Source organism: Centruroides sculpturatus, unplaced genomic scaffold (genome assembly GCF_000671375.1).
Source record: "Centruroides sculpturatus isolate CEXI.00-Female unplaced genomic scaffold, Cexi_2.0 scaffold1477, whole genome shotgun sequence".
Lineage (NCBI taxonomy): Eukaryota > Metazoa > Arthropoda > Arachnida > Scorpiones > Buthidae > Centruroides > Centruroides sculpturatus.
The window spans coordinates 112671-138216 of record NW_019385633.1 but is presented as its reverse complement, the minus strand read 5'-3'; the positions used below and the strand labels follow the sequence as shown (position 1 = coordinate 138216).

The 25546-nt window shown below is 30.0% G+C and overlaps 1 protein-coding gene across 1 annotated transcript in view; it reads right to left on the bottom strand.

Annotated features, from left to right (window-relative positions):
* Positions 1 to 25546, bottom strand: part of LOC111640763 (meiosis-specific protein HOP1-like) — a 53972-nt gene that overhangs the window by 12914 nt on the left and 15512 nt on the right. The window contains exons 4-7 of the mRNA XM_023386816.1: positions 23978 to 24092; positions 20092 to 20227; positions 5129 to 5204; positions 3558 to 3625 (exon numbers count right to left, since the gene is read on the bottom strand). Coding sequence (XP_023242584.1) covers positions 3558 to 3625; positions 5129 to 5204; positions 20092 to 20227; positions 23978 to 24092 — 395 coding nt within the window. The remainder of the gene's footprint in view (positions 1 to 3557; positions 3626 to 5128; positions 5205 to 20091; positions 20228 to 23977; positions 24093 to 25546) is intronic.

Here is a 25546-nt window from a genome sequence, read left to right as displayed (position 1 = left end):
CAAGTTTAAATTCATAGTGTGTCAAACTTCCTTCTGTTAGATGATCAGACAGTTCCTGGAGTTTCCCACAGTAACAAGAGAATGCTCCTGGACTGAGTATTTTTTTATCATGTGCACAGTGACAAAAGATCAAGACCTCACAATCGAATCTTCCCACTTCTTGAGGATAACATATGACAAAATCCTTTTCAAAATTCCCAGCTAGCACAAATGACACCTCTGAATAAAAATTGAGATTTATAGTAATTACTAATGATAAAAGTTTTTTATTCTTATATAAAAGTTGTCATATTAAATTTTGTTTTGTCTTTTAATGGAACTCTGTTCTGAAACTTAATTAACATTGAATTAACATAATATAAAAATTTATACATTCATCTATAAAGTATTTTATGCTTTACATTTTTCTCTCTACTTTAATCAAATGTTAGAAATTTCAAAATATATTGTTATACTTAAAAATAAATACCTGTAGCTGATTGTCAATTCTTCAGTGGACACATGGATTACATATATAATTTGCCATGTTTCTTTTATGAATACTTCTTTATCAAGAGAAGTTACAAATGCAGTTCCTTCAGATGTTGATATTTCAATGTTTTAGCTGGCTTTCTGTTTTGGAATTTCTCATTTAATTGCCAATAATGTTTGTTTATCCAACCAAACTCTGATGGTTTACAGTTACATTCTTAGGCTGTTATAATTCATATATATATTTAGGTTGGGGAAAAAGAAATCCATTATTTTGTTGCTAGATGGCTTTAGTGATATATATCTTGTAAAGTATTGATGAAACAAGTTCAGACTTGTGGTTGTTGGAAAAGTGACATTCCATACTAAAAAAAATTCTCTTACAGTTTTTTGATTGGTCGATTCAGTTGTGAGTTATAGGGTGTAAAAGATGGAAGTTAACAATTAGGTATGTTTTACAATTTTGCTTCGATAAAGGCGAAAATGCAAGCCAGGCAGCTGAAATTGTGAATGGTGTTTATGGTCTCAATACTGTCACAGCCAATTATGTGTAATTTTGGTTTTGTCGATTCCATTCTGGTAATTTTGATGTTAAAGATGCACCTCACACAGGTAAGCCCATTGTCGAAAATGTCAATAAAATCATGGAAATGATTGAAGTAGACAGGAATGTTAGCAGTTGTAGTATCGCCCAGGAGCTAAAGATTGACCACAAAACAGTTTTAAATCATCTGCATAAAGCTGGATTCAAAAAGAAGCTCATGTTTGCGTGCCACATGAATTGACACAAAAAACATAATGGGTTGAATTTCTTGGCCAAACAGGATTAAATCAACCTATTTCTTAAATGGATGATGACTGGGGATGAGAAATGGGTTACATACAATAATATTGTGCAAAAACAATCATGGTCAAAGTGTGGTGAAGCAGCTCAAATTTAACGGCCAGGAAGGTTTTGCTGTGCATTTGATAGGACTGGAAAGGAATCATCTTCTATGAGCTGCTTCCATATGGCCAAACACTAAATTTGGACCTCTACTGTCAACAATTGGACCATTTGAAGCTAGCGATTGACCAGAATTGGCCAAGAGGAGAGGTGCTGTGTTTCATCAAGACAACGCCAGGCCACACACGTCTATAGTGACTCGCCAGAAACTCAGGAAGCTTGGTTGAAAAGTTTTGATGCAATTACCATCTTTTTTATCATTGCAAAACTTCCTTAGTGATAAGAAATTGACATCAAGAGAAGATTGTAAAAATCACTTAGTTGAGTTTTTCACCAATAGGGACCAGGTCTTCTACGAGAGAAGCATTATGAAATTACCTTTAAAATGGCAACAAATTATAAAACAAAACGGTGCATTTTTGACACAAGTCGGACAATCCAAACCATGTTAAATAAAGTCTTGAAATAAACATAAAAATAATGGATTTCTTTTTCCAAATATTATGTGGTTTAAAATCAATAATATTCTCTTTCTAATATTTTTAAAAATTATAGAGAGAACTGTAGATGAATGCAGACAATTATGGCAAGAACTATATTAGTCAATGTCATAATTTACTGTGTATTACTCTTGGTTAAAGATTTATGTTTTTGGTGAAAAAAGATACGGTAGTTGGACATAGGTGAAGGGATGAAGAATGCTTACCAATACCCAGATAGAGAGACCCATCAGTATGTCACCGAGCCAGTTGGTAACTTTTTCTAGCTATGACCATTGGCAATTGTGTTCATCCTTCAGTTTTGAATTTATAATTGCATATTAAAGAAAAAGTATTATTATGATGATAATTCTTCTATTTTTTATAGTTTGCATAACAATATTGTAACGTGGTATAAAAGGAGAAATATTAACTGAAAAGGAATTTAGTATTACAACACAACATATTCGTGAAATAAACTTAACGTTAATTTTAATTAAATAAAATTTTGAAAATTTAAGACTATACAAATAATGAGTCCTTTTTCCTATTTATATCCTTTTTTAATTCCAATCCAGGAACCACAAACAGCAGGCGACTTGAAGTAAAACTTCTAAAAACAGACAAATACTATCAAAAATTCCCAATTAAAAATGATCTGGACATTGACCCTTTCTTGTAGGCTACAACATCTACAAACATTAAAAATAAATTCTTCATAACACTTTTGTAATCACATTGAAGCTGAGAGTCCTCTGGCGGCTCAGAATTATTTACATAATTGTACATATTAGCCCTCATTTTTTGTATAGTCTTAAATTTTCAAAATAACTATAATAATGTGGCGTAGTAAACACTAGTATTGTGTTTTATTCCAAAGACACATGGCAAATTTTCCATCAAATTCCTTTAATAGTTGAGTCGATACGGTACATTGTTTTGTATTCGTTTCGGGCTTTGCCCCTCTTCAGTCAACTAAAATACAATATATATATTTTAACTTAATACAGTAGAGAATTTACATAAAACAATGAGTACATAAACCATATATAGACCTTTTGGTTACACTTTGTATAATTTAAAAACATGTAAAATCTGCTTTAAAGTATAACCAAAAGGTACATCTATATATGGTTTATGTACTCTTTGTTTTATGTAAATTCTCTACTGTAATAAGTTAAAATATATATATTGTATTTTAGTTGACTGAAGAGGGGCAAAGCCCGAAACGAGTAAAAAACAATGTACCGTATCAACTAATAAAGGAATTTGATGGAAAATTTGCCATGTGTCTTTGGAATAAAACACAATACTAGTGTTTACTACACCACAAATATATAACAGGACACGTTTTCAAAAAGAAAATCAACAAATCTACAGAACTATAATAATCCTGGGCTAATATGTACATTAATAAACTTTTCTAGATTACATATAACAAATTTTATTCAAAGTTTAATATCAAATTTTAAAATAAAATTCAAAAACTGCTATTGCTTTTATCTTCACGAATGTGTGTGTATTATTTGATTAATGTGAAAATATAAAATAAATTTGAAGACAGTCTGTCCAAGAGGAACCACCATTTGTCTTCAAATTTATTTTTACATAATTGCCATCTGACAAAATTTTACAATAAAATATTTTCTCTAAAAGTTTACCTTTGTAAGTCCACAGGGACATTGAACTTCATCCAGCTTGCTAGACTTGGATTTACAACTTTCATTCTCTTAAAACATATTAAAATTATAAATGTTAGAAATTTATGGGATAGAATAAAAAGCATTTAAATGACATTTTAATTTTAATAACTTCCAACTGCTTATTGAAGTGAACATGAATAATCAACAGATAAGATACAGTAAAAACCATGTTCAAAAAAGAATCTGAATAAAATGGAAACTTTCTTCAATACTGAGCAATTTTCCTTGTTTAGAAAAACCATGTTCAAAACAAACTTGACAAACAAGAAAGTGTTCAGTACTGTGCAATTCCTGTTTATATAGGTTTACTGTACTTGCCTTATCTAATCTTTTTTGATGTAAAGTCTATCTTCAGAGCAAGTTGGAAGTTATGAATATACAGTAGTCAAATTTGTTTGGACTTGATAATTTCAATAAATACAAAAACACAAAAGTTCACAAATTTTATATAAAAATTAAAAGTTCAATGTTTTAATGTAAAAGTTTTCTTTAAACTATGTATTAAAAAATTATAACTTTAAGAAATGGTCAATGCTGTTAAATCTCATCAATATATAAATGATCAATGTTGAAACTAAAACAATTTGACAGAAATAAAATAAATGAATATTATACAGGGTGTAATTAAAAATTAATTCTTTAAAGTCCACAGTTTATAAGTCAAAGCATTGTCAAGTATAATTCCAATGGAGATGTTAGTAATGACTCAGACTGGCAACACGAATGGTTAAAATGACAGTTATTACATTTACAAATGATGGCAAGATAAGAAAAATGGTCTTGCAAAGAAATTTCAGCAGTTAACTTTTAGGGACCTAAAAAGTTCCACCTATAGGAATTCATGGTTTTTATTGCAACACTTTAACTTAAGCGAGACATTATTTTCCTTCATGACGATGCCAGCTTATAAAAGATATGTTGAATGGCAGATTTGCTGCAGATATTTCAAGAAATTGTTCTTCCCATACAGTCCTTACATAGATCTGATCCTGTAAGATTCTCATCTTACTGATTTGTGTCTGAGGAAGGAAATAGATACAAATCATTAACACATTACACATTTATTCATTATATATTATGAGGACAGAACAGGACCAAAAGGAAGAGGAGCTGTGTTTCTGAGCTTGTATATTTGGCAGCCAAGACCTTGCGCACTGTGATTGCCACACCCTTTACAGCCATGGAGAGACACAACATGACAGATCCATTCTATCTCATATTTTTCACATTTGAAAGAAACCATTCACTTTTTTTATTGAAATGATGAGAGTGTAAGCTGAGAGTGATTCCTGTCCTTGTTACTGCATAGCTGCAGCACTAGAGACAATCAACATCTTCAAATGATTTCTATGTTGAGATAGGGATTTATCTGCAAGCAATATGCTATGTATGTTTTTACTTTTGTAATAGAAGCATTTGTCTGTGTTATATGCTTTGTAATGTTACTTTTTGATTACCCTGTGTATATTTGATTGTTAGTTTTTATAGAAATAAAATTATTATAGATTTCTTTATTTTGACAGACTTACCATTTTTTCTTGAACTTCGTAACTGCATTGGTTCGTTCTTTTTGTCTTCTTTGAAGTCGTCATAACTATCTTGGATCTAAACAAGACACATTTTAAATATGTTTTTTTGAAAATAATTAAAATAACATAAGTAAACACTGTAACAATTATTATTATAAAATATTCATATAATAAATAAGATGTTTCTAATTAATAAATGTATATTCTAATTTTTCTATTGAATTAACACTTTGGTCTACGGACGAGTCTTTCTCATCAAGCCAGTTTTCTTCTATACAAAAGACAAACGATGTGTCTTGGTTGTTCTCAGTGTTGTGTGTTATTCTATGAGCTGGAAACTTAAGACTCATCTATGGCCAATACAGGAACTATGGTACATTTAGTAAAAGATCATTTCCACCACTAGGTGGCACACATTAATATTTTGATGTTTGTAAAATGGCTGTTTGTGTAGAAAGTGATTGGTCAATGAGGCTTTGTATTTAATTAATAATAATCCAAGGTCAGAAATACATAGTTCTGATGCCAAAATCAAAAATATGAATTGAATTTAAACTCCATCAATGTAAACCATATTGTAAAAGACTTTTTTTTTATCTAAAAGAAAATGACATGTTTAAAAAAATTAGAATAAAATTTTTTCTTTTTATGATTATTCTGTAAATTGTGTCATGTTAACAAAAGCACAAAGAAACAAATCCCAAATTTTCATGATGTAATTATTATTGGTTCTTATTTTATGATTTTTTGAAAATAATCAAAAACTCCAGTCTGCATCTTCAAACTGGAAATTTCTTTTAGTAGCCTACAGGTTATCTACATGTTGTATTTTGGTTTATGAATAATGAATTTAGAAGGACTTGGGGGTAAAGATACTACATAGATATCTGTGCATCCAATGTGTAGTTTAATACAAGATTTGTGCAAAAATTTATTGTCTGTAGATAAGTGTATCATGAGATTTTAAGAACAAGATTAATAAATCTACCAAATTTTTTTGAAATTAGTGCACTAATCAGGTCTAATCTTAACAGTGAAACATGGTCACTAATTATGGATTTAAAATACTTGTTAATTCTGTGATTTATCTAATCATCCATTGGAAAAATAGGCATAAATGTTTTTCCAGAAAAGAACTTGAGATTTTATTATGTATGTAAACCTCCAGGGGATAACCCACACCGAATTGCCCCTTGAATTAGTACCTTTCTTTGTTGTGTTCCTTTGTCTCTGGGCAGTCATGCATTAGCTGTGGTGACACTTAGACCTGGAGGCACAAAGTTACGTTTGTATTATCACAAGGTTAATTATATACGTTAACAAGAGTCGTTTATTTTATGGACATAACAGAGTTGTAACTGGTATTTGATAGAGTTGGAGCAACAGGTGTATTCACACTTTACTAGTCTCTTGAAGAACAATTTTGAACCTGAAAGGGTCATGCGATACAGCCAGTATGTAGAATGGGTAGTGCTCAGACTTTTGGTATACTCTAGTAATCAAACTTCCTTTCCTAAGAGTGATTAACAAGTCTTACAAATATTTCCAACATAGAAATATTAAGTGATTTTGTAGATGGTTTACTGCCAAGAGGATTCACACTAATTAGTGCTACTAAATTTATGTTCTAAAGTGATTGATGATAGCTAAGCCATTTTAGTTGAGGCTGCTGCATGAGAATCATTAATGAATATTATTTTCTTTCTGTAAGAATTCTTTTCTTGCAGATCTTATCCTTCCACAAGAAGCCGAGTACAGGAGCCTCCCTAGGTGGATTGTTCCAAAATTGTTAATGAGGTTACTACAATTAAGTTAGATATTCCACATTTGAAATGCATAAATGAAGACTGCAGCTGCTGATAAACTGTAATTTCCAAAACAGAGACTGAACTCTCTCTTTCCTATAAATATGATGGATATCCTTTATATCAAAGATAGATTGGAAATAATCTCTTGATAACGAGCACCAAGTTCAGCGTTAATACAATATTTCTTGTATCACAAGTACTTTCGACGAGTATAAATTTTTTTTTGTTTCTTCTAATTTTATGTCATGACTTGGTGCATTTATAGACACTTGGCAAATAATTTCATCAATGCCAAGTGTCGATAAATGCACCAAGTCGTGACATAGAATTAGAAGAAACAAGAAGAAGAAGAAGAAGACACAGTTTCGACAAATAAATAAAACAAGAGTATAAATTTGTCGTCCTCAAGTGAAAAAGAACAACATAAAGAAAAGAGCATGCAATGTGTTCCAAGGAGAACAGAAATTCTTAAAATTTTAACTCAAACATCCAGTAATACCATTATTAATTATCTATCTCTACCCTTGGTTTTCTAACACATCAGACATTTCTATTCCTGACCGCCGCATCAACGTCCTCATCAACCATGCAAGAACCAACTCTTTGCTTACAAACCACTTTCTTTATACCCGCAACATCGGCACCACTGACCAGTGCAAATACTGCCCAAACAAAACAGATACAACCATACACCGCCTCAATGAGTGTTCAAAATTCGATATCATCAGGGGAAGAATCCTCTCCAAAAACCAGCCTAACAAAAACTCGTCATCTCAATATCAGCGACTGCCTCCAATTAAACCCGAAAGACATTTGCCTTCAATCTTTATCGATCTTTTCTAATGAATACAAAAATACTTACAACTACTAAATCAATTTAACCTTTTCTCATCTCTCATTTTGTCTGCCAATCGTCAACAAACAGTTAACTCATCCACCCCCCTTTTTTTCGACGTTGCTCATTCAGTGTCCTAAACCACCAATGACTCCACAGCCCCTTGTGCATTCTCCCACAATCCCTCCACATGTGTACTGATTTTATCAAACATTTCTTCTAGACCTTTCAAGTTATTCAACTTCAGGTCACCATCTGTTTCTCAATCCAACTCCACTCACCTGGAATAACAACTACACAGGGACAACGTAGCTGACGCCTAACTTCACCACCAGAGGGCAGCAAGCAAGTACTTGTGATACAAGAAATGTTGTATTAACGCTGAACTAAGTGCTCATTATCAAGAAATTATACAACTTTTGGCGTAAGTTTTTAAATTACTCTATCTTTACATTGGAAATATTGGAAATCATGGACAATTTCCAAATCTCTGTTTTGGTGATGGATGGAATTCTGCAATAATTTAATAATATGTATGTTTTTAAGAAAATTAGCAGATAAGTTGTGGACTTTACAATAGATCTTTGTCTATTGTAAGGTCCACAACTTAATGTGTGCTAATTTTAACATGTCCACACGAGTATATTTTAGTCATTACACAAATATTTGTGCCCAAATGCAACTCTATATTAAACGCAAATTAATATGGATTTAAAATAAAGCTGACATATTTGTGATTATTTAGGTAGGCCTACTGTATTAACAATTATTATTTTTACCAAAATCAGGCAACAGGCTACATTGGCAACATTTAGAATGTCATATTTTGTGATCTCGATCAATTGCAATAGTGAAGAAGTATGGACCTAAAATGCCACTTTTAAATAGCAACTTTGAAAAAGGAATGGAAGGAATTCCATTTTATTAGTAAGAACCCATACTTTAAAATGACAATAAAAAGCTCTGTGAAAACATCCTGACTATTAGAGAGATACTGTAATACTTTGGAGTAGCAAATGGCCTAGTTCCACAATGGACTCAAACCTTGGAGAAATTACAAATTTCAGGATTTCTACATCCTTCAATTAATCTTCTACTATAATGAATTTGCTTAGTTGAGTTTCTCTGTTTTTAAAAAGCAACTTGATCGGATTTAAGTAGAAATAGTAAATAGGATTCAACTTTTAATCAACATTCTGGTAAAAACTTTTCTAACAAATAAACGAATATCTATGCTTAAAGTAACACAAAACGACTTCCAACAACCTAACATTTCGTTGAGTAATTACAATCCACGAAAACCTTTTTGTATGAGTGTTATGTCTTTAACTAAGACATAACACTCGTACAAAAAGGTTTTTGTGGATTGTATGCTTAAAGTTTTTAACAATAAAAATTTTTAAGACAAAAATAGATAACTTACAATGAAAGAATTTTTGCTCAATGTTTTTTCTGTCTACCTTCTTTTTTTGATGGATTCTCATTTTGTCTCCACTTCTTCCAATGAGATTTTCAGTTTTTCAGTTTCCCAAACTTCAGTCTAATCAAGTACTCTGATGCATGCTCAGTAAATACTTTTTCTCCCCTCTTTTGCTTTTCCTTTATAGATAAGATGAGTTTTGGTTTTCATGTCTTTTGTCCCTCTGACAAGGTATTTAGAGTCTTCTCCTTTCAGATAGGAGGCTAAAATAGATTCCCCTCCCTCTTTTAAAGCTATTTCCTTTTGAATAGACAGGAGAAAGGGAGAATCTCCATTTCTGTCCAAAAAAGGAAATATTCATATTTTCCAAAGGGTAACTTTTGGTTCTGAAAAGCTCCTCTGCTTGTAAGAAAAAGAATTCCCACTAACAAAGACTTCAATGGGGACCAATATAGCCTATTTGGTCTCTGATTCAGTCTAAACTAATTTACTGATTTCAGGTATAAATGGAAGTTTTTCTTCTGATAAAATTCTCAACTGAATCCAATACAAAAAGCTTCACGTCTCCAAAGTATGCCATTTCATTCAGATAGCCATAGATTCAGCAATGTTAAAGTATCTAGTAGGATTATATTTTTCCACAATTGGATATTTTCCCTAAATGCAGTAAAAATCTGTTATCAGTAATTTCCTTGCCTTCCATTTATACCATATTTCAAATGTGAAGATTTTGCCTAAAGTTTGTACATGAAGAATATCCAAACATTAGATTTCCTGCTTTTACCATTGGTGAGATCACTATGTAAACTGAATTTTGTGAAGAGAACTGCTGATCATTGGATTTCACTTCTTCTCGATATCAGGAGAGAACTGTTCTTATACAAACACAAACAGAAAAACATTGCTTACCATTGTTTCATATCTTTATATAAATAATGTCATCTTGGTCTTGGTTCAGCAGTAGCAGTGACATCAATGCCACTGCTGAAGCTGAAGTGATCTGGGCATCACTTTAGCCAAAATGAATAGACATTCAACACTTAAAACTATCCAAGTCCTGTGGGCATTCATCCATACTCACTTAAATACTCAACTATGTGATTTAATAATAAACTTTTCATAAATTGTTCATTATTTTCATAAATCTTGAGAATTACTGTCAAAGGAATAGTAAAGCTATTTTAGCACATGGAACCATAAATAAATCTACAGAACCTATTGAGGAACTCTACTTGTCAAAATCTCATTCTCAACAAAATTACAGTACAAAAAACTTTGTATCTTAATTTTAAAAAATTAATAAATAGAATGAAATACCAGCAATTATTTGTCTTTTAAAAAGCTTCTGGAGAAAATCAGTATGCTGTCAATGTTTAATATTCATCCTAAATGTTTAATATTCATCCTAGCCATACAAATTTAGAACCTCCAAATAAATTTTTTCTGCCATTACACAAATTTATCTTGCAGAAATCCTAACATTCATAGAACTTCAAGATTCTGCAGAACCTAGTTGGAGAAATACTGTTCTTTGAGTATTTGGAAGAGGCTTTGAAATGTACTTATCTGTAAAAAATACTGTGCATGTGTATAAGAAACATGCTACAAATAACTGCATGGCTTATCTGTAGCTAAAATCTATTTGATAGTTTGAATTGCATTTACAAACTGAGGCTATGAAGAGATGCCTGTTCCCATAAGAATGGGGTTTCCAAAAACTGTTTTATTACAATCATCATGATTGTTTTCCTTAAATTATTTTATATTTAGAAATAAACAGCATCTATATAAAAATATAAATACATACTGTAATTAAAAATTATTGGAAGATTGTGATAGGTACTGTTTAGGTATTATTTAATTAAACAAGACAGTTTGTTTTCTGTCTGAACATGAACTAAAAATTGAGTTGAAGCACTAGCAAGTCAATAATATTGTTTCAGAGGGCTATCTATGACAATCACTTGCCACTACCATGGAAGTGATGTCACTGTTGGCATAAAAATTTTTTTTAATTGCAAATACTCATACACCTTTGACTTACCATATCTTGAAAACAAAATCATGGCGTTTCCTACTTTACATTTTTAATTTCCTTGTCTCATATTATGTAAAATAACAGGTCAATTTTGATTAAACTTTGTTAAAACTTTGTCAAATTTTGGGAATGAATAAAATTCTATAAGCCACGTAAGACTTCACTAATTCTCCACCTCAATGAATAAAATAAGAAAGAATTTATATATTTTCTATTTATAATTTCCACTTATGTTTAAATAGTTCAATCTTGTAATTGTATGTAAATTTTAATGTGATAAATAATAATAATAAAATAATAGCAAAACGAAAAACATTTACTAGTCATTGAGTTACTCAACCATATCAATCAATGCATCTTTAACAATGAGGAAGTTTAAAGAATGCTAACATTTTTGACCAGTTAACAAGCCATTTTCGGGCATGAACAGTTGGAAGTGGAATGTCTTCGACTTCATTACACAAGTATTCCGCTTTCAACAATCACCAGGTGATAATGGCTTAATAACTGATTAAAAGCATTAACATTTTTTAAAACATTAGGGAAAATTTAAATGCATTGAACCAATGAAAACAATTCTCATGCTGCTCTATTGTTTTCTAATGGGATGTAGAAATCAACTGAAACCAATAACAATTTTTATTGGTGTTTGTTGGTTTTTATTGGAACAATCAAACAACAGATACCAATAAAATATAGATACCAATAAAAAAAAATCCCATTGGAATATATACTATTGATTTTTTAAAGTCAATAGAATTTTATAATTCTCACTTCCCTGAACCTGTTACCGGCATGTAACGCATATAAGAAATATACAGCAGGTGACAAATGTTTTTGAACTATCTCTCAGTTCTTCCTCAGAGTTGACCTGAGGAAGAACTGCGAGATAGTTCAAAAACGTTTGTCACCCGCTGTATATTTCTTATACACGTTAGTAACAGGTTCAGGAAAGTGAGGATTTTGCTCCTGTGCTGAAGTTAGAGTGAACTTTGTAATTTTATAATTAATTTTTATTGGGATGACTCTAACCATTAAAATGTATTTGTGGTTGTAGATTGGAAAAAATAGAAGAATTTTTAATATTATGTGTTTAGTGATCCACACACTGTTTGTGTGGTCACATGAGATATTTAGTTATATATTATGGTAGTGATGAAAGCTTAGTTTTGTACTGGTCATGGGTATATCGACTGCTACTTGTAATGGCCGTGTCAGACCTCATTTCCTTGTCCTTTCATTTCACTTTTTTCCAACATTACTAAATTAAGGTGATGGCACACTTTCATCTGCTTTAGGGAGGAAATGGCCCACTGTGACATTCAAGCTGGTCATTATCACAAAGTTCTTATCAATTATAAATAATACAAACTCAATTACAAAGATATCCAATGTACAATTGCTTTACCTATTACTTACAAACTATGTTGTATTGCCAGCATTTTTCCAGTCTGATTCAGAAAACAAAAAAATATGGCCTTAATTATTATTATTAGACATCAATTGCAGAGAGTCAATATTTCTAGATGGAAAACTTTATGAGAGTCTTAAATATTGTTGTAACAATAACTATTTACTAAAATACCCAAATGAAACCAATTGTGTGTGTGTATTAAACTTTCTTCTCAAATATAAAAAAACATTTAATGCAACTAAGACTTCATACCTGTCATATTAATATAAAGTATTGACAGGCACATGTAAATTTTGTAATGCTCATATGCCTGTATTCCATGTATTGTATTAGTGTAAAGAATGCCAAGAATTAATATTAACTGTGGTTCTTGTTTAGTGAAAGAATTTTTGTCAGAAAAAAAAGGACTATATGAACATTTAGCTACAGAAAATATAAACTGTATAGCTAGGAAATTAAATATTTTTATTAAAAAAATAGCAAAAAGACTGAATAATTGCTGTGATTCTAAATTAATTTTGTGTTTGATAACTAGAAATTTTTTATTGTTATTTTTTACCTAGAATAAATTTGGTAAAAATATAATTTTTATCTTTGTAACTTTTGCACTTTTTTCCCCTGTAACAGATGATATTTGTCTACTAAATTATTGTATTAATTATATCACCTCTATAACATGTCCTTTCGTTTATGAAAATAAATTCTAAATATTTAAGCAATATTATTGTAATTAAAACATGTTATAACTGAAATTGCACTTTTTAATTGTTATTAATTTGTGAAATGGATAGGGACTTTATTTCTTTATCATATATACAGTACAAATAAATTACTAATTTGGGACACTAGCAAAAAAAACCAAACTAATTTATTATAAATGTATAAATGCTATTTTTTATTATTTGCAAAAATCAAATTTGATTTGGATAATAAGTGTTAAAAATGAAAAAAAATTCCAGAGTTAATACTGCATCTTATATATGTTATTCAATTTAAACTAGGTATCTTTGCTTGATTACAGAATAAACCTTGCTAACTCAGACTAATAGGAGGAGAAGACTGTCCAAGTTAGTGGGATGTTTTCTCCAACAACATGGAAAATGAGAAAGTGGATATACAATACACTAATTTATTACAATCAGCTCCATATATAAACTTTACTGAGCTTTATTAGGTTATATGGTTAACTCATTTTCCCTAATAATAAATTCAAAAAATTTCATGACAGTACAGTATATGGCAATGCAGTATATTTAGTAACTTGCTAACTACAGTAATATAACACATAATTGTAAAGAGTTCTGGAAAATTAAAAACACTCAATTATAATTTAATTATAATCAATGAGTAAATGTAATTATAGTGGTTTAATTGTCAAGTTCTAAAAAATTCCAATTTCAAAAATGTTTGAGTTAGTAGGGGTTTACTGTATGTTTCAATGTTCTCATTCTTAAACTTCGGGTTCATATACTGTAATTAATTAAGCAGAAACCTTCAATTAGAACAGTATTCTTAAACTGATGCTACAAATTAATCTCTTCACAAAATTAGGCTTTTTTTTTTTTTTTTTAATGGCAGTATACCATTATGTATATTGTATACAAAAATTATCATGTTTTTATTCTAATCTTTCACTGTTTCTTTGTTCTTGCATACCTTTTGTTTCCTTATTCCAAGAATTTTGGACCGAACACTTCCCAGCTAGGGTAGAGCAGAAAAGACAATAGAGGTAAGAAAACCCATCAGGAAAAAGCTGGTGCTAGCTAAGCACTTTTGGCTGGATACTGGAGAGACAAAACGTGTTGAAGGAAGGCTCTTGATTGTTTTCAGCAGACAACGAGGACTTGAGAAAGTGGTATTCAAGATAGAAAAGCATATAGAGATATTATTCGTAAGTGTTATAGGGCCAACATTTTGGAGAACATCCCTCATCATAGCCACTCAAGAAACGGTTCAGCAAAGAAAAGGAAACTGGTTCATATGAGAAAGATCGGATTCAAATCAAAGCATCAAAAGAACATTCAAGGCCATTGGGTATCTGTCCTAAGATTCCTTCTTTTTCCCTCTTCTATTTATATGTATATGCTAATGTTTTATTTATAAGTAGGTTAATATTAGTTTAAGAACACTGCCTGTGATTGTGAAGTTTCCAGACCGTAATGTTTTGTTATCACCGGAACATAGGAATTGTGATGGTGTCTATTTTGTGTAAAGAAACTCTGTATATATCTGTCTTGCAAGTGAATAGAAAACAAGGGACTTGTCTAAGAGTTGGGACCTGCCAAAATCTTGTTTGTGTACAAAAATAAAGGTTTTTTTTTTTTTGTACACGAACAAGATTTGCTGAACTTTGGAGACATCATTAATATAAATATAATTTTCATGGACGTTAAAAATAAAAGATTGGGATTTCACTAAAATTGTAACAAATCTGTCTTAACTTAAAAGCTTTTATCAACAAACTTCATCCATCCTTTGAATAAACTTTTTTTTTCAAACTGACACTAACTGATTTTAAAATATTTAATAATGATGGAAAGAAAAAAATGTTTGCTATTGTAAATAAGATATTAGAATTCTTATGTAATCACATAATACATATAATAAGGAAAAAACTACATGTTTGACATCAAATAGGGAATGTTGGATTGTTATCAAATGCCTTCAAAATAGGCATCTCCAATTCTATTTGAGAGATAATTCATTTTTTTTTACAAGTAAATTGAAAAGACCCAAAGGACAGTTGATATCTATCTCCTCTAACAATTTTATCCAAAAGGGAAGGTGCAGCCATAGACCAAACAGATAATCCATAATCAATGCAAGACTGAAAATTACTGAAAAAATAACTATTAATGCACTTTTAGATGAGATACATTTACAGAAATGCCATAATATTCCACGTCTAATAGCCAGAGTTTTAACTATTTTATCTAAATGATTTTTAAAAGTAAGTTTATTGTCGAAAATTATTTCCAGATTGTTGAATGACAACATAATTAATAGGAGTAAAGGATTGTGAATTAAAGCAAAACACATAACCACAGTTTTTTGTATATTAATTCTAAGATTAGTAGATTCAAATAGATTTTTCAGCAAGTAAATATCAGATTGTAGGATATTTGGATTGGAACATATTAACTTGTTATTGTCAGCATAAGCTACAACATGGGATTTAAGATGGAGAAGATTGCTAATATATATGAAAAAAAAAAAACCACTGAGAATAGATTCTTGTTGAACACCACATAAAGGAATAAAATCAAAAAATTCATAATCACCTATTTCAATATTTTTCTTTTAGAAAAAATAATTATTGAGCCGTGAATCGTTGGGTCAATAAAATATTTGTGAAGCAAGTTAAGAAGAATATTTGATAAAACAGAATCAAAGGTACTGCTAATGTCAATATGTATTACATAACAAGGTTGCTTATTCTCAAAACTATTAATGATGAAAGACAAAGTTTGTATCAAGTTCATAGTTGTGGAATGATGGTAAATACCACAACATTGAAAAGGCAAAAGTTTATTTTTCAACAAAGAATAAATTATATGATATATACAGATTTCAAATATCTCAAAAATAACAGGTTAATGCATAACAAGATGAAAAGTATTATCTCTTTTAGGAATTGAACTAATTATCAAAGAAAGCCATTGATTTGGAGCAAAGCTTGACTGAGCAAATAAGTAAAAAGTTTAGAAAGATTAACTGCTGAAATAGGTTTTAAAGATTAAAAATAAAATGGTGGGAATTTGATTCAGACTAAACATAGAAGTGTTAAGTAAGTTAATACCTTGAGAAACCTCAGAAAATGAAAAGGATATTAAATATGAATGAAAACAGAAGACAATTGATTTAAAATTAACTGGAAAATGTTATGCTCAGTTTTATATGAAATTAAATTGTGTTGAATTCCTAATAGCATTTGCTATTATCATTTGGATTAAACCTTGAATTATGACATCATAACCCATGAATGAAGGTGCAGTAAATTTTTGTTTTATTTCAATTTTTTCTCCAACAATACAAATTTGCTTTTAAATCCTACATTTATTTACTTTTCATATCACTGATATTATACTAATGTTGATATGAATTATTTAGACATGTACAACAATGTCTACAAAATGTTGTTTGTTATTCACCTATTTTTAATAATAATAATAATAATAATAATAATAATAATAATGAATTAATCTATAGCCATTAGTAATGGATGTGCAAAACATGTCTGTGATCTGTCTGTGCAAAAATGTCTGTGCAAAACATCTGAGGATCCAGCTAATGGACAATAATCTGTGATTATGTTGTATGTGTTATAATTTGAAAATGTGTGGAATGCCTCAATCTGTACAATTTTTACACTTTAAATAAAACATTAGAAAAAAAGTTTACTGTAAACCATTTTGCAAATGAAGGAATTTAAAATGGATTATATATTCCATTCTCTGGTGTTTTGAGAGTGAATTACTACTGCAGAGAGGAATAGGGTCCGGTAGAAAAGCAAAAATTCTAGTGAAAGTCAAGTTGAAAGGATTGAAAGAGGAGTTTTGAAGATAGTGGAAAGGTTTTGATTCAATCTATAGCCACAAAACTGAAAACTTCATGTAGATGGCTCCATAAGGCTTTGAAAACAATAAGACATACTAAATATTGAATTGACACAAAGACAAACTGAAGAAGATTATTGAAAAGTTTTTCATTTTGGATGACAAATTACCACACTCAATGGTGATGATGGATTTTATATTAGTGATATCTCCTCTATATCTGCTGTTTTCCAAGAAAAAGAAATTTGAGGGTAAAAATTTGGTTTGAATTCCAATGGGACAGGAAGGATTGAGACAAAGTTTTCAGATCAGAGCCAAATCAAAAAATTAAGTTTTGTTATCGATGTCCAAAGATACTTAATTTAAATAATTGTATACAACATTGCTCATATTCAAAAAACTATTCTCGAGCAGAATTTGTCTTCTGGACAGATAAAACAAGTTTTCACTACATCAAAATTATACCGGACTAATTATGATAAGAAAACACCACCTTTATCAAACAGGAAGACAATCCTGCAAATCTGTCAGAAATTAGGCCAGTTGAGGATTTTTGGGAAATTCTTAAGGCAGCCACTTATGACAAAAGGTAGAAGGAAAAACCATGGATCAGCTGATTGACTACATAAAGTACTGTCTGAAAAATATGATCCAAAGTCTTCTACATAAACTTGCACTGCACACCCAAAGTTGAATCGACTGTGTTCAACAATGGGGACCTGTATAATTACAAAAATAAAAATTCAGCTTTAAATAAAGCTTTTCATCATTTCAAATGACCATTTAGTTCATAGAGTTTCATTTTTCAAAGTTTAAATTACATTATACAAACTTGTGTAGATTTTTTCCAGAAATCCATTACTATAAATGAAATGAAGGACTCCATTAATATTGTTTCAAATTAACATCATTTCTAATGATGACTAATAGCAGAGCAAGAGTAAAAACAAGTACATAAATTACAGAAGAGGAAAAAATATTTAGCTTATTTCTAATTATTTAATATTTATTATAATTTATAACAAATGTAAATAAATCTATTTTGGATTAACTCCAACTTGTAATAAGAGTTTATAGAAATAGATTTTAAAATAACTTCAAAACAATAAACAAAGCCCAAATAATAAATTAATTCAATGATGATAACGGATTTATCAAGCCATAATTTTAAATTACATTATATTTATATATTTAATTAACAAACTAAAGGTAGGTGAGTAATTGCTAACTTTTAGTCTAAATTACTTTATATCTACATATTTAATAAATCAAGTTATGGTCTAATGAATGTTTATCTGAAGCTATATCTTTCTTCGGATTCCTCTGCTTTACTAGTGGTCAACAGCAATCTTAACAAACTGATCTCTATTCTAAGCCACTTTCAGCAGATAATGTGTAGGTAAGCTCAGTCTATTCTCTTATCTATTACTACTACTCAATCATTGACATGAATTTATAATTTATAAATGTGATTAACTTTTGAGAAGTTCATCACATTTACCACTGTTGCACTAAATTAATAATAAAGGCAAAAGTGCTTATTTTTTTGATCAGGTAGAATAAGAAAAGTAAACAAAAGAAAAGAATATAATGTGTAAAAAATTTATCATTACGTTAAATTTAATTAATTTAGATTTATGTTTAGAAAAAAGAAAGGCATAAAAAAATTTTTAAAATTGGAAACTGTTTAAATTGGAAGGTCTTGGAAACTGTTTGAAGTTAATACTTTCCTGCTACTCTTTTCTTATATTCTGATAAACTGATGATTATAACTGATGAAGCCTTAGTAACAATAGCAATTTTACATTAATGAACAATTACAATTGTTAAATTCCAGGAGTATGTTTTAAGGATGAAAATAAAACTGTTTGATAATAGAAGTGAAGGGTTGGATGTCACACCGATCTTTTGTTTAAGCAAGAAAGGAAGAAATTATCACAAAGGCATTAATTATGTGTTCAAATTCTTTATGTTTTTATTCTAAATTTGGTTTGTTCAAAATGTTGGTTCAAAAGATTTGTTTGAATTTGTGTTCTGCCTGAGGACGATGCCTTATAATACGTTGAAAGCACTTGCAAATATAGCAATATTTATACATAATTAATGCCTTTGTGATAATTTCTTCCTTTCTCACTAAGACTGTTTGAAAAAACTCAAAAACAATGAAATATTTTTATTATTTATAAACATGTGTTAAAAGAATTTTCTTCATACATTAACATTATCTTAAATTTTAAGATAAACAAAATGGACGAAACTGATTTCCTGCACAAATTTATGAGAATGTAAATGTTATCAACATGTTCAATGGGCATATTCAAACTAACTGACCTTTGCAGCTGTTAAAACAAGGGGATTGCCATCCACATGTTAATTAAGAGAGGTGACATAAGATATGGTAGATCAGTAAGCCTGAAGATGCTCATTTAACATGGTTGAAAACATTTGCTTTCTTACAAATTTGTGCTGGAAATTTGTTTCATTCACTTTGTTTATTAAATATATCCAGTTTTGAGTAGTTGATTAAATTTTAAAATTTTCCATAGTAACTTTTGAAAAGTAATATTATAACATTCTGAATTATTCAAATTGAAATACAAAACCAATTTTTAATGTTAATAGGACATAATGGAACAACTATTTATGTTTAGAAAAAAGAAAGGCATAAAAAAATTTTTTAAATTGGAAACTGTTTAAATTGGAAGGTCTTGGAAACTGTTTGAAGTTAATACTTTCCTGCTACTCTTTTCTTATATTCTGATAAACTGATGATTTTATCAGAATATCACAAAGCACTTGATTTTAAGCAATCAAGTGCTTTGTTAAAATAAATTAAATAAATTATATTTTATTAAATTATATTATCATATGAAGAAAAATAAAGCAAATTACCAAAATATTGTCAATTATATTTTCATTTGAATCCATGATTTCACAGTTAAACTGTGTTTTATTAGTAGGACTTGGATCTTTTGGTTCCTCTTCAAATTCAAATTGCTTTTTGTCAGTCTTAATACGTAACTTTAAACTGAAAATAATTTTAGAATTAAAAACTTTTCTACAATAAATATACTTGAAAATTTATCACTATTTAAATTAGTTTGTATAAATACTATGGGTATGCTCATAAACCCCAATGAGTTAAACAAAATAGTAATGAGGTATGCACAGAGTGGAACTAATACTTTATGACTATGCTCTGTATTGATACAATTTTAAATGAAACATTACAAAGAAAAGAGTTTGTTTGCATTGTGAATAAAATGGCATGTGGAAATAATATTTCTAATTTCACTCACAAATACACATTGTGATTAAAAGATGAAATGACACAAATAACAGCCTAGGTGAAGGTATTGAAGGTATCTGAGAAAAAGATTTCAAATATGACTTCACTAATAAACATTTACAACCTTAGCTTTAAAAATAGCCATTTTTTTATAAATGAATCAGCTAAAATGCCCAGTGACAGTATGAACAACAACCGTTTCACTTTATTAACCCCTATAATACAATAAATCTGTTAACTGAAATTATTTATGAAGAAAATTAAATTTGACATATACTCTAAAACAACTTATAAATGTATATTTAATTTTTTCATTTTAATATTACATGAAGTGTGCAATGCCATAACACTGTAAATGCCATTTTTCTCTAAATACATTTTATTGAAGAATTAAATTCTAAATTGAATGTTTTCTGCAGAAAAAAATATTGTGGCAATAGTGGCACTGTAAGTGGCTGTATTTTGAAGTTGAATTTATGTGCAAGCCGTAATGTTTAAAGTGCCAAAGTACAAATCACATGACTTTTGGTACTTAAAACGTTATGACTTATGTTTTGTTATTCCAGAGAATTTGTAACTTATTGAATTTTTTACTATTTTATTGTAAAATTGAAATGAATTCATTCACTAGAAAAAGTGTTTTTTTTTACTTCTCCTGAAAAGTTTGTTTTTTTTGGCATTTACACCATTATGTCATTGCATGCTTCACATATCGGAGTAATGAACTACTGTTGGCATGAGTATCCAGAAAAGTATACTAAAAAAATTTGCCTGCCAAATGATTTTATTTATTTTTTACTGTCAAGAATATCAATTTGTAAGGTTTGCTGATGGGGACGGGGGAAAAGTCAAGAGAGTTGAAGGGTTGCTAAAAAGGTTGTGCGTGAGTGTGATTGGCACTGAGACAGACTCTATGGTTACAATAAACTGCTTATTTAACACAAAAGAAGCTTACAAGATTTCTGCAATCTTGGGAGTTCTAAGTCGGCCATGGCCTCTGGCCTTCCTCTCCTTTCCAAGATAGTCCCAAATGAAGGAATGTCCCTGGTTTGCAAATGACAGATCCCTCAACAACTCTGGGACAATGCAGTTGACTTCCAGTGATGGGAAGATGTCAATCCAAGGACAAGAGATAGAAACAAATATGGGCACAAGACACACACACAAAACAATTTGTCTGACACTTGAAACTTTCACGATAAAAAGCCGTTACATCCTTGAAATTCCAGGTTTTTATTAATATCTGTCTTTAATCGCCCATTTCAATTGGTTGCTTTTCCTCATTCTTGCTTTCTAAGTGATTGATCACTCATTACCATGTGTGACGAGATCTCAACTTGGATCACAAGAAAGATCAAAATCGAAGTTTAATTCAATCTCAACTGGAGATGGTCAACCTTAGGACTTTCATTCTTCTATTGTTTATAAGTTCACATTGCATTTTTATACAAAAATTGTTTTCTTTAAAAAATTATTTTAAACGTGAATTTCAGTGAGGGTTCAGACTTGTCCAGAGTCTCACAAATTGACATCCTTTGACACATTTAAATGATGCAAAATGATAAGAATAGACATGAGATAATACAAATGGACTGTCAATAGACTAGGCCTAATTGGAATCAATTCATTTACAGATTCAAGAAAAGCAAACTTTTAAATCATTTAATTTTTCATATTTTTGTCCATTAAATAAATGATTTTTCTCATTGTGCAATTTTTCTTGTTGTACATCTCTAGTTATAATAGCTTATAGCCAGTAATTCTAATCTATGTGCATTTTTGTGTTTTTTGTTGTGTTATTAATATATGTATTTTTCAAAGTACACAATTTTATATTAAAAAGTATGTGTTTTGAATTTTTAACCTCAAAACTAACTTTTTTAAATAAAAGGCACTCAATTTAAATTGTATCAGGGTTTCCAGGACCCTTCAAATGGTACCAAATGCTTCTTTTCTAGTTATGCCTTGACTCTGGTCAAGATAGCACTAGGCACTGGTATATATAGTATGTAGGATATATTCCAATGTTAACATCATAATAATAATATTCCACTGAAGAAAGTGACATAAAACTTAATATAAATAAAAATGTATTTATTGTTTTAAAAATTGCAGCCTGGCATTCTGACATCACAATCTTCTTTTAATTTAAAAAAATCACATGATTTACAGTCCAGAATGGAAGTTCATATATAGTTAATTGGGGTCTTCAGACCCCAAGCTTTCTATGAGAATCCAAACTTTAACATAAATTGGTCGTCGATGTTGTCATACTTGTTCAATAATTGTAGTTATCTACTACCTAAGAAAATCTCCACTTACACTTTCTCGATAGCAGAAACAACGCATTCCTGTGACCTGCTGACCTCTTCTTGGCTGGTGATATTGTGCTAATAGTGTAATTGACAGCCGAAGAGTCAGTCACCGCGTAATTCTCCGAGGCAAGAAGTTGCCACCCGGTCCCTAACAATAGTTGTTGCCCATTCCTCTAGGACTAAAGTCTTCAAAATATGTGTCTGTGCCCAATTGTACTTGATCGATTTCAGCCTTGACCAACAGTGCCAGTGAAGACGAACCTTCCTGACGATCTTGATCAAGACTTTCCCAATCCAGAACTTTTTGATAATCTTTTAGAACAATAACAGACTTCTTAGTCTCATCACCACCTTGTGGACATCCTCAACTCCAGGTATTTATCGACTCGCGAACCAATGTAAACTCACTCTCTCGAGAAACACAAAGGTATCAAGACCTATTTTAGCTTGATTTATTATAACTCATTTAATGATATAAAATGTATTTCTCTTTACAAATAAATGGTTGTTTAGTTAACCTAGTATCTGTGTGAGTCACTTCCTGCCCGCTATCTCGCGGTCTCCATCCCGAATCCAATCGCTCATTCATGCAGCTGCTCGTGTGACCTACTTTCTAATCCAAACCGCCATCGTAGCTTCCGTGTTAATCGGGACATGGTGGTGTCATTCCTGACAGGACATCGAAGAAGTGCCAATCCTCCAGTCACATTTCTAAATCTGGTCTGAATTTTAGTTGTGTCTTGCCCCTGTAAATCATTCTTCTCCTGATAACAATGAAGTCATGCTGGTCATCTATCTAACTCCATACTCAAGATGATTTTGAATTGAAATCATGCAACTTTCAGTCTAGACTGAAAGTTTATATATAATTAATTGGGTTTTCAGACCCCTAAGCTTTATATCTGGTCTCAGTTTTCATCTGTCTAGCTCTGTTCTTGAGTTTAATGAAAAACAAACAGATGATAGTGGAAATGTATAGGTCTGCAATTTGAAAATTGCAGTCCAATTATAATTAAATTAAATAATTTCAGATTTTATATTTGTACTTATAGAAAATTTAATTGCATAAAAAACATTCACAAGCTTTTAGCTCTCTTTATATATTAAAAATATAAATTTACATCTTTATGTAAAATATATATGGTAATTAATGAAGTATAAATAATTAGCTTACCTATGAAAAGGTGTTACAACATCACCAACTTTAATATTAATTGGATCCGATTTAAAATAAAAATATGGGGAATCGGCAGGTTTAAATCCAGGTGGTTCATAATCTGCAGGGGTTACTGAAAACAGATATAATTAAATATTTAAAAAAAACTAATCTTGAAAATTCATTATTTATAAAATAATATAGAAATGTTCATATATCACGTTAATAAATATTGTTAAAAACGTATGCTCATATTCTATTATTACATATATATTATTACATATATTCAGTACATATATTAAGTTATAATTATTAATACTGTACAAAGGAAAATAAATGATATTGAATACTTTTAATTAATAGCTGTTGTTCAGAAATTTATAAAAGAATAAAGAACATAAAAACAAGCATTCCAAATATAGTCCAGTATATTCACAAAAGCCAAATTTTGGAAAAGATTCTATAAACTTTCTAACTTGGGATGGTTTTCCATCTGAGGCAGGCTGGAATAAGAAATTGGTCGTTGCTTCAAAATGCGAGCACACTTTTCAATTATCAATTTTCAATCTAGACTTAATACTTGCTACAAAATAAAAGTAAAACAACATGGAAAATGATACATATAAGTACACATGTTCTACAAAAAATTTTTTCACTAAAATTGCAAATTTTTAGATGCTGTCTTGGGTGGTTTACTTGCTTGAACTCAATACTCTTGAGCTGTTTGCATTTGTCTTAGTCATAATTAACAGTGAAGTATTTGAATTTTCAATAATATATTTTTTTAACATGTCAATGACCAGGGAAGCAAAGTAATCTTCTTTTAAAACCAAAGTGGCCTCAGGCTGAAAATGTAAATGCATAAAATGCAACATATATACAGACAGAAACAGAATATGATATTTTTTGAAATTTCAGTAAAATAGAGTACAGCAAGTTTTTTCTTTTTTTATTTGCTAAAAATTTTCCATCAAAGTGTAGTCTATAGGAAAAGTCTTTTACAATGATGCTCACTCCAGTTACAGGATCTTATCTCAATTCAAAGAAATAGTGGATTCTTTTCACTAAAACATATAGGAATGATAAATATTTATATATAAATTTGATGCAATATTTAATGCCCATAGCTTTCTGTTCATGTCTCACAGGTTATGTCTTAGACAGGCTATTTTGTGTGAAGAACTTGACAATATTGCTGAATTAAATGTAAACATCCATTTTCACAAGTTTCTCACAGATTTTGCTGTAAATTTTATGTTGAAATGACACCAAAACAAAAAAAAATTCCAAGATGTTTTGTGAATAAAACTTGCAGTAAGAAAGTAGAACTTAAGTTTAAAATAAATTGAAAATAAAATTTAGAAAGAATATAGTGCAATAATCATACTATGTTCTTTTTAATAACACCAAAGTTCCCCACATAAATAACTACAAAACATTTAATTATTTTACTAATATAACATACTTTCTGTAATTAGATAATATTTATATGATTCCTTTGAAAATCCTATAATGAAGACATTAAATAAATAAAGTACTCTTCTTATTCCTTGACATTGCTCAAGACTTCTTGCAAATACCTCTTCC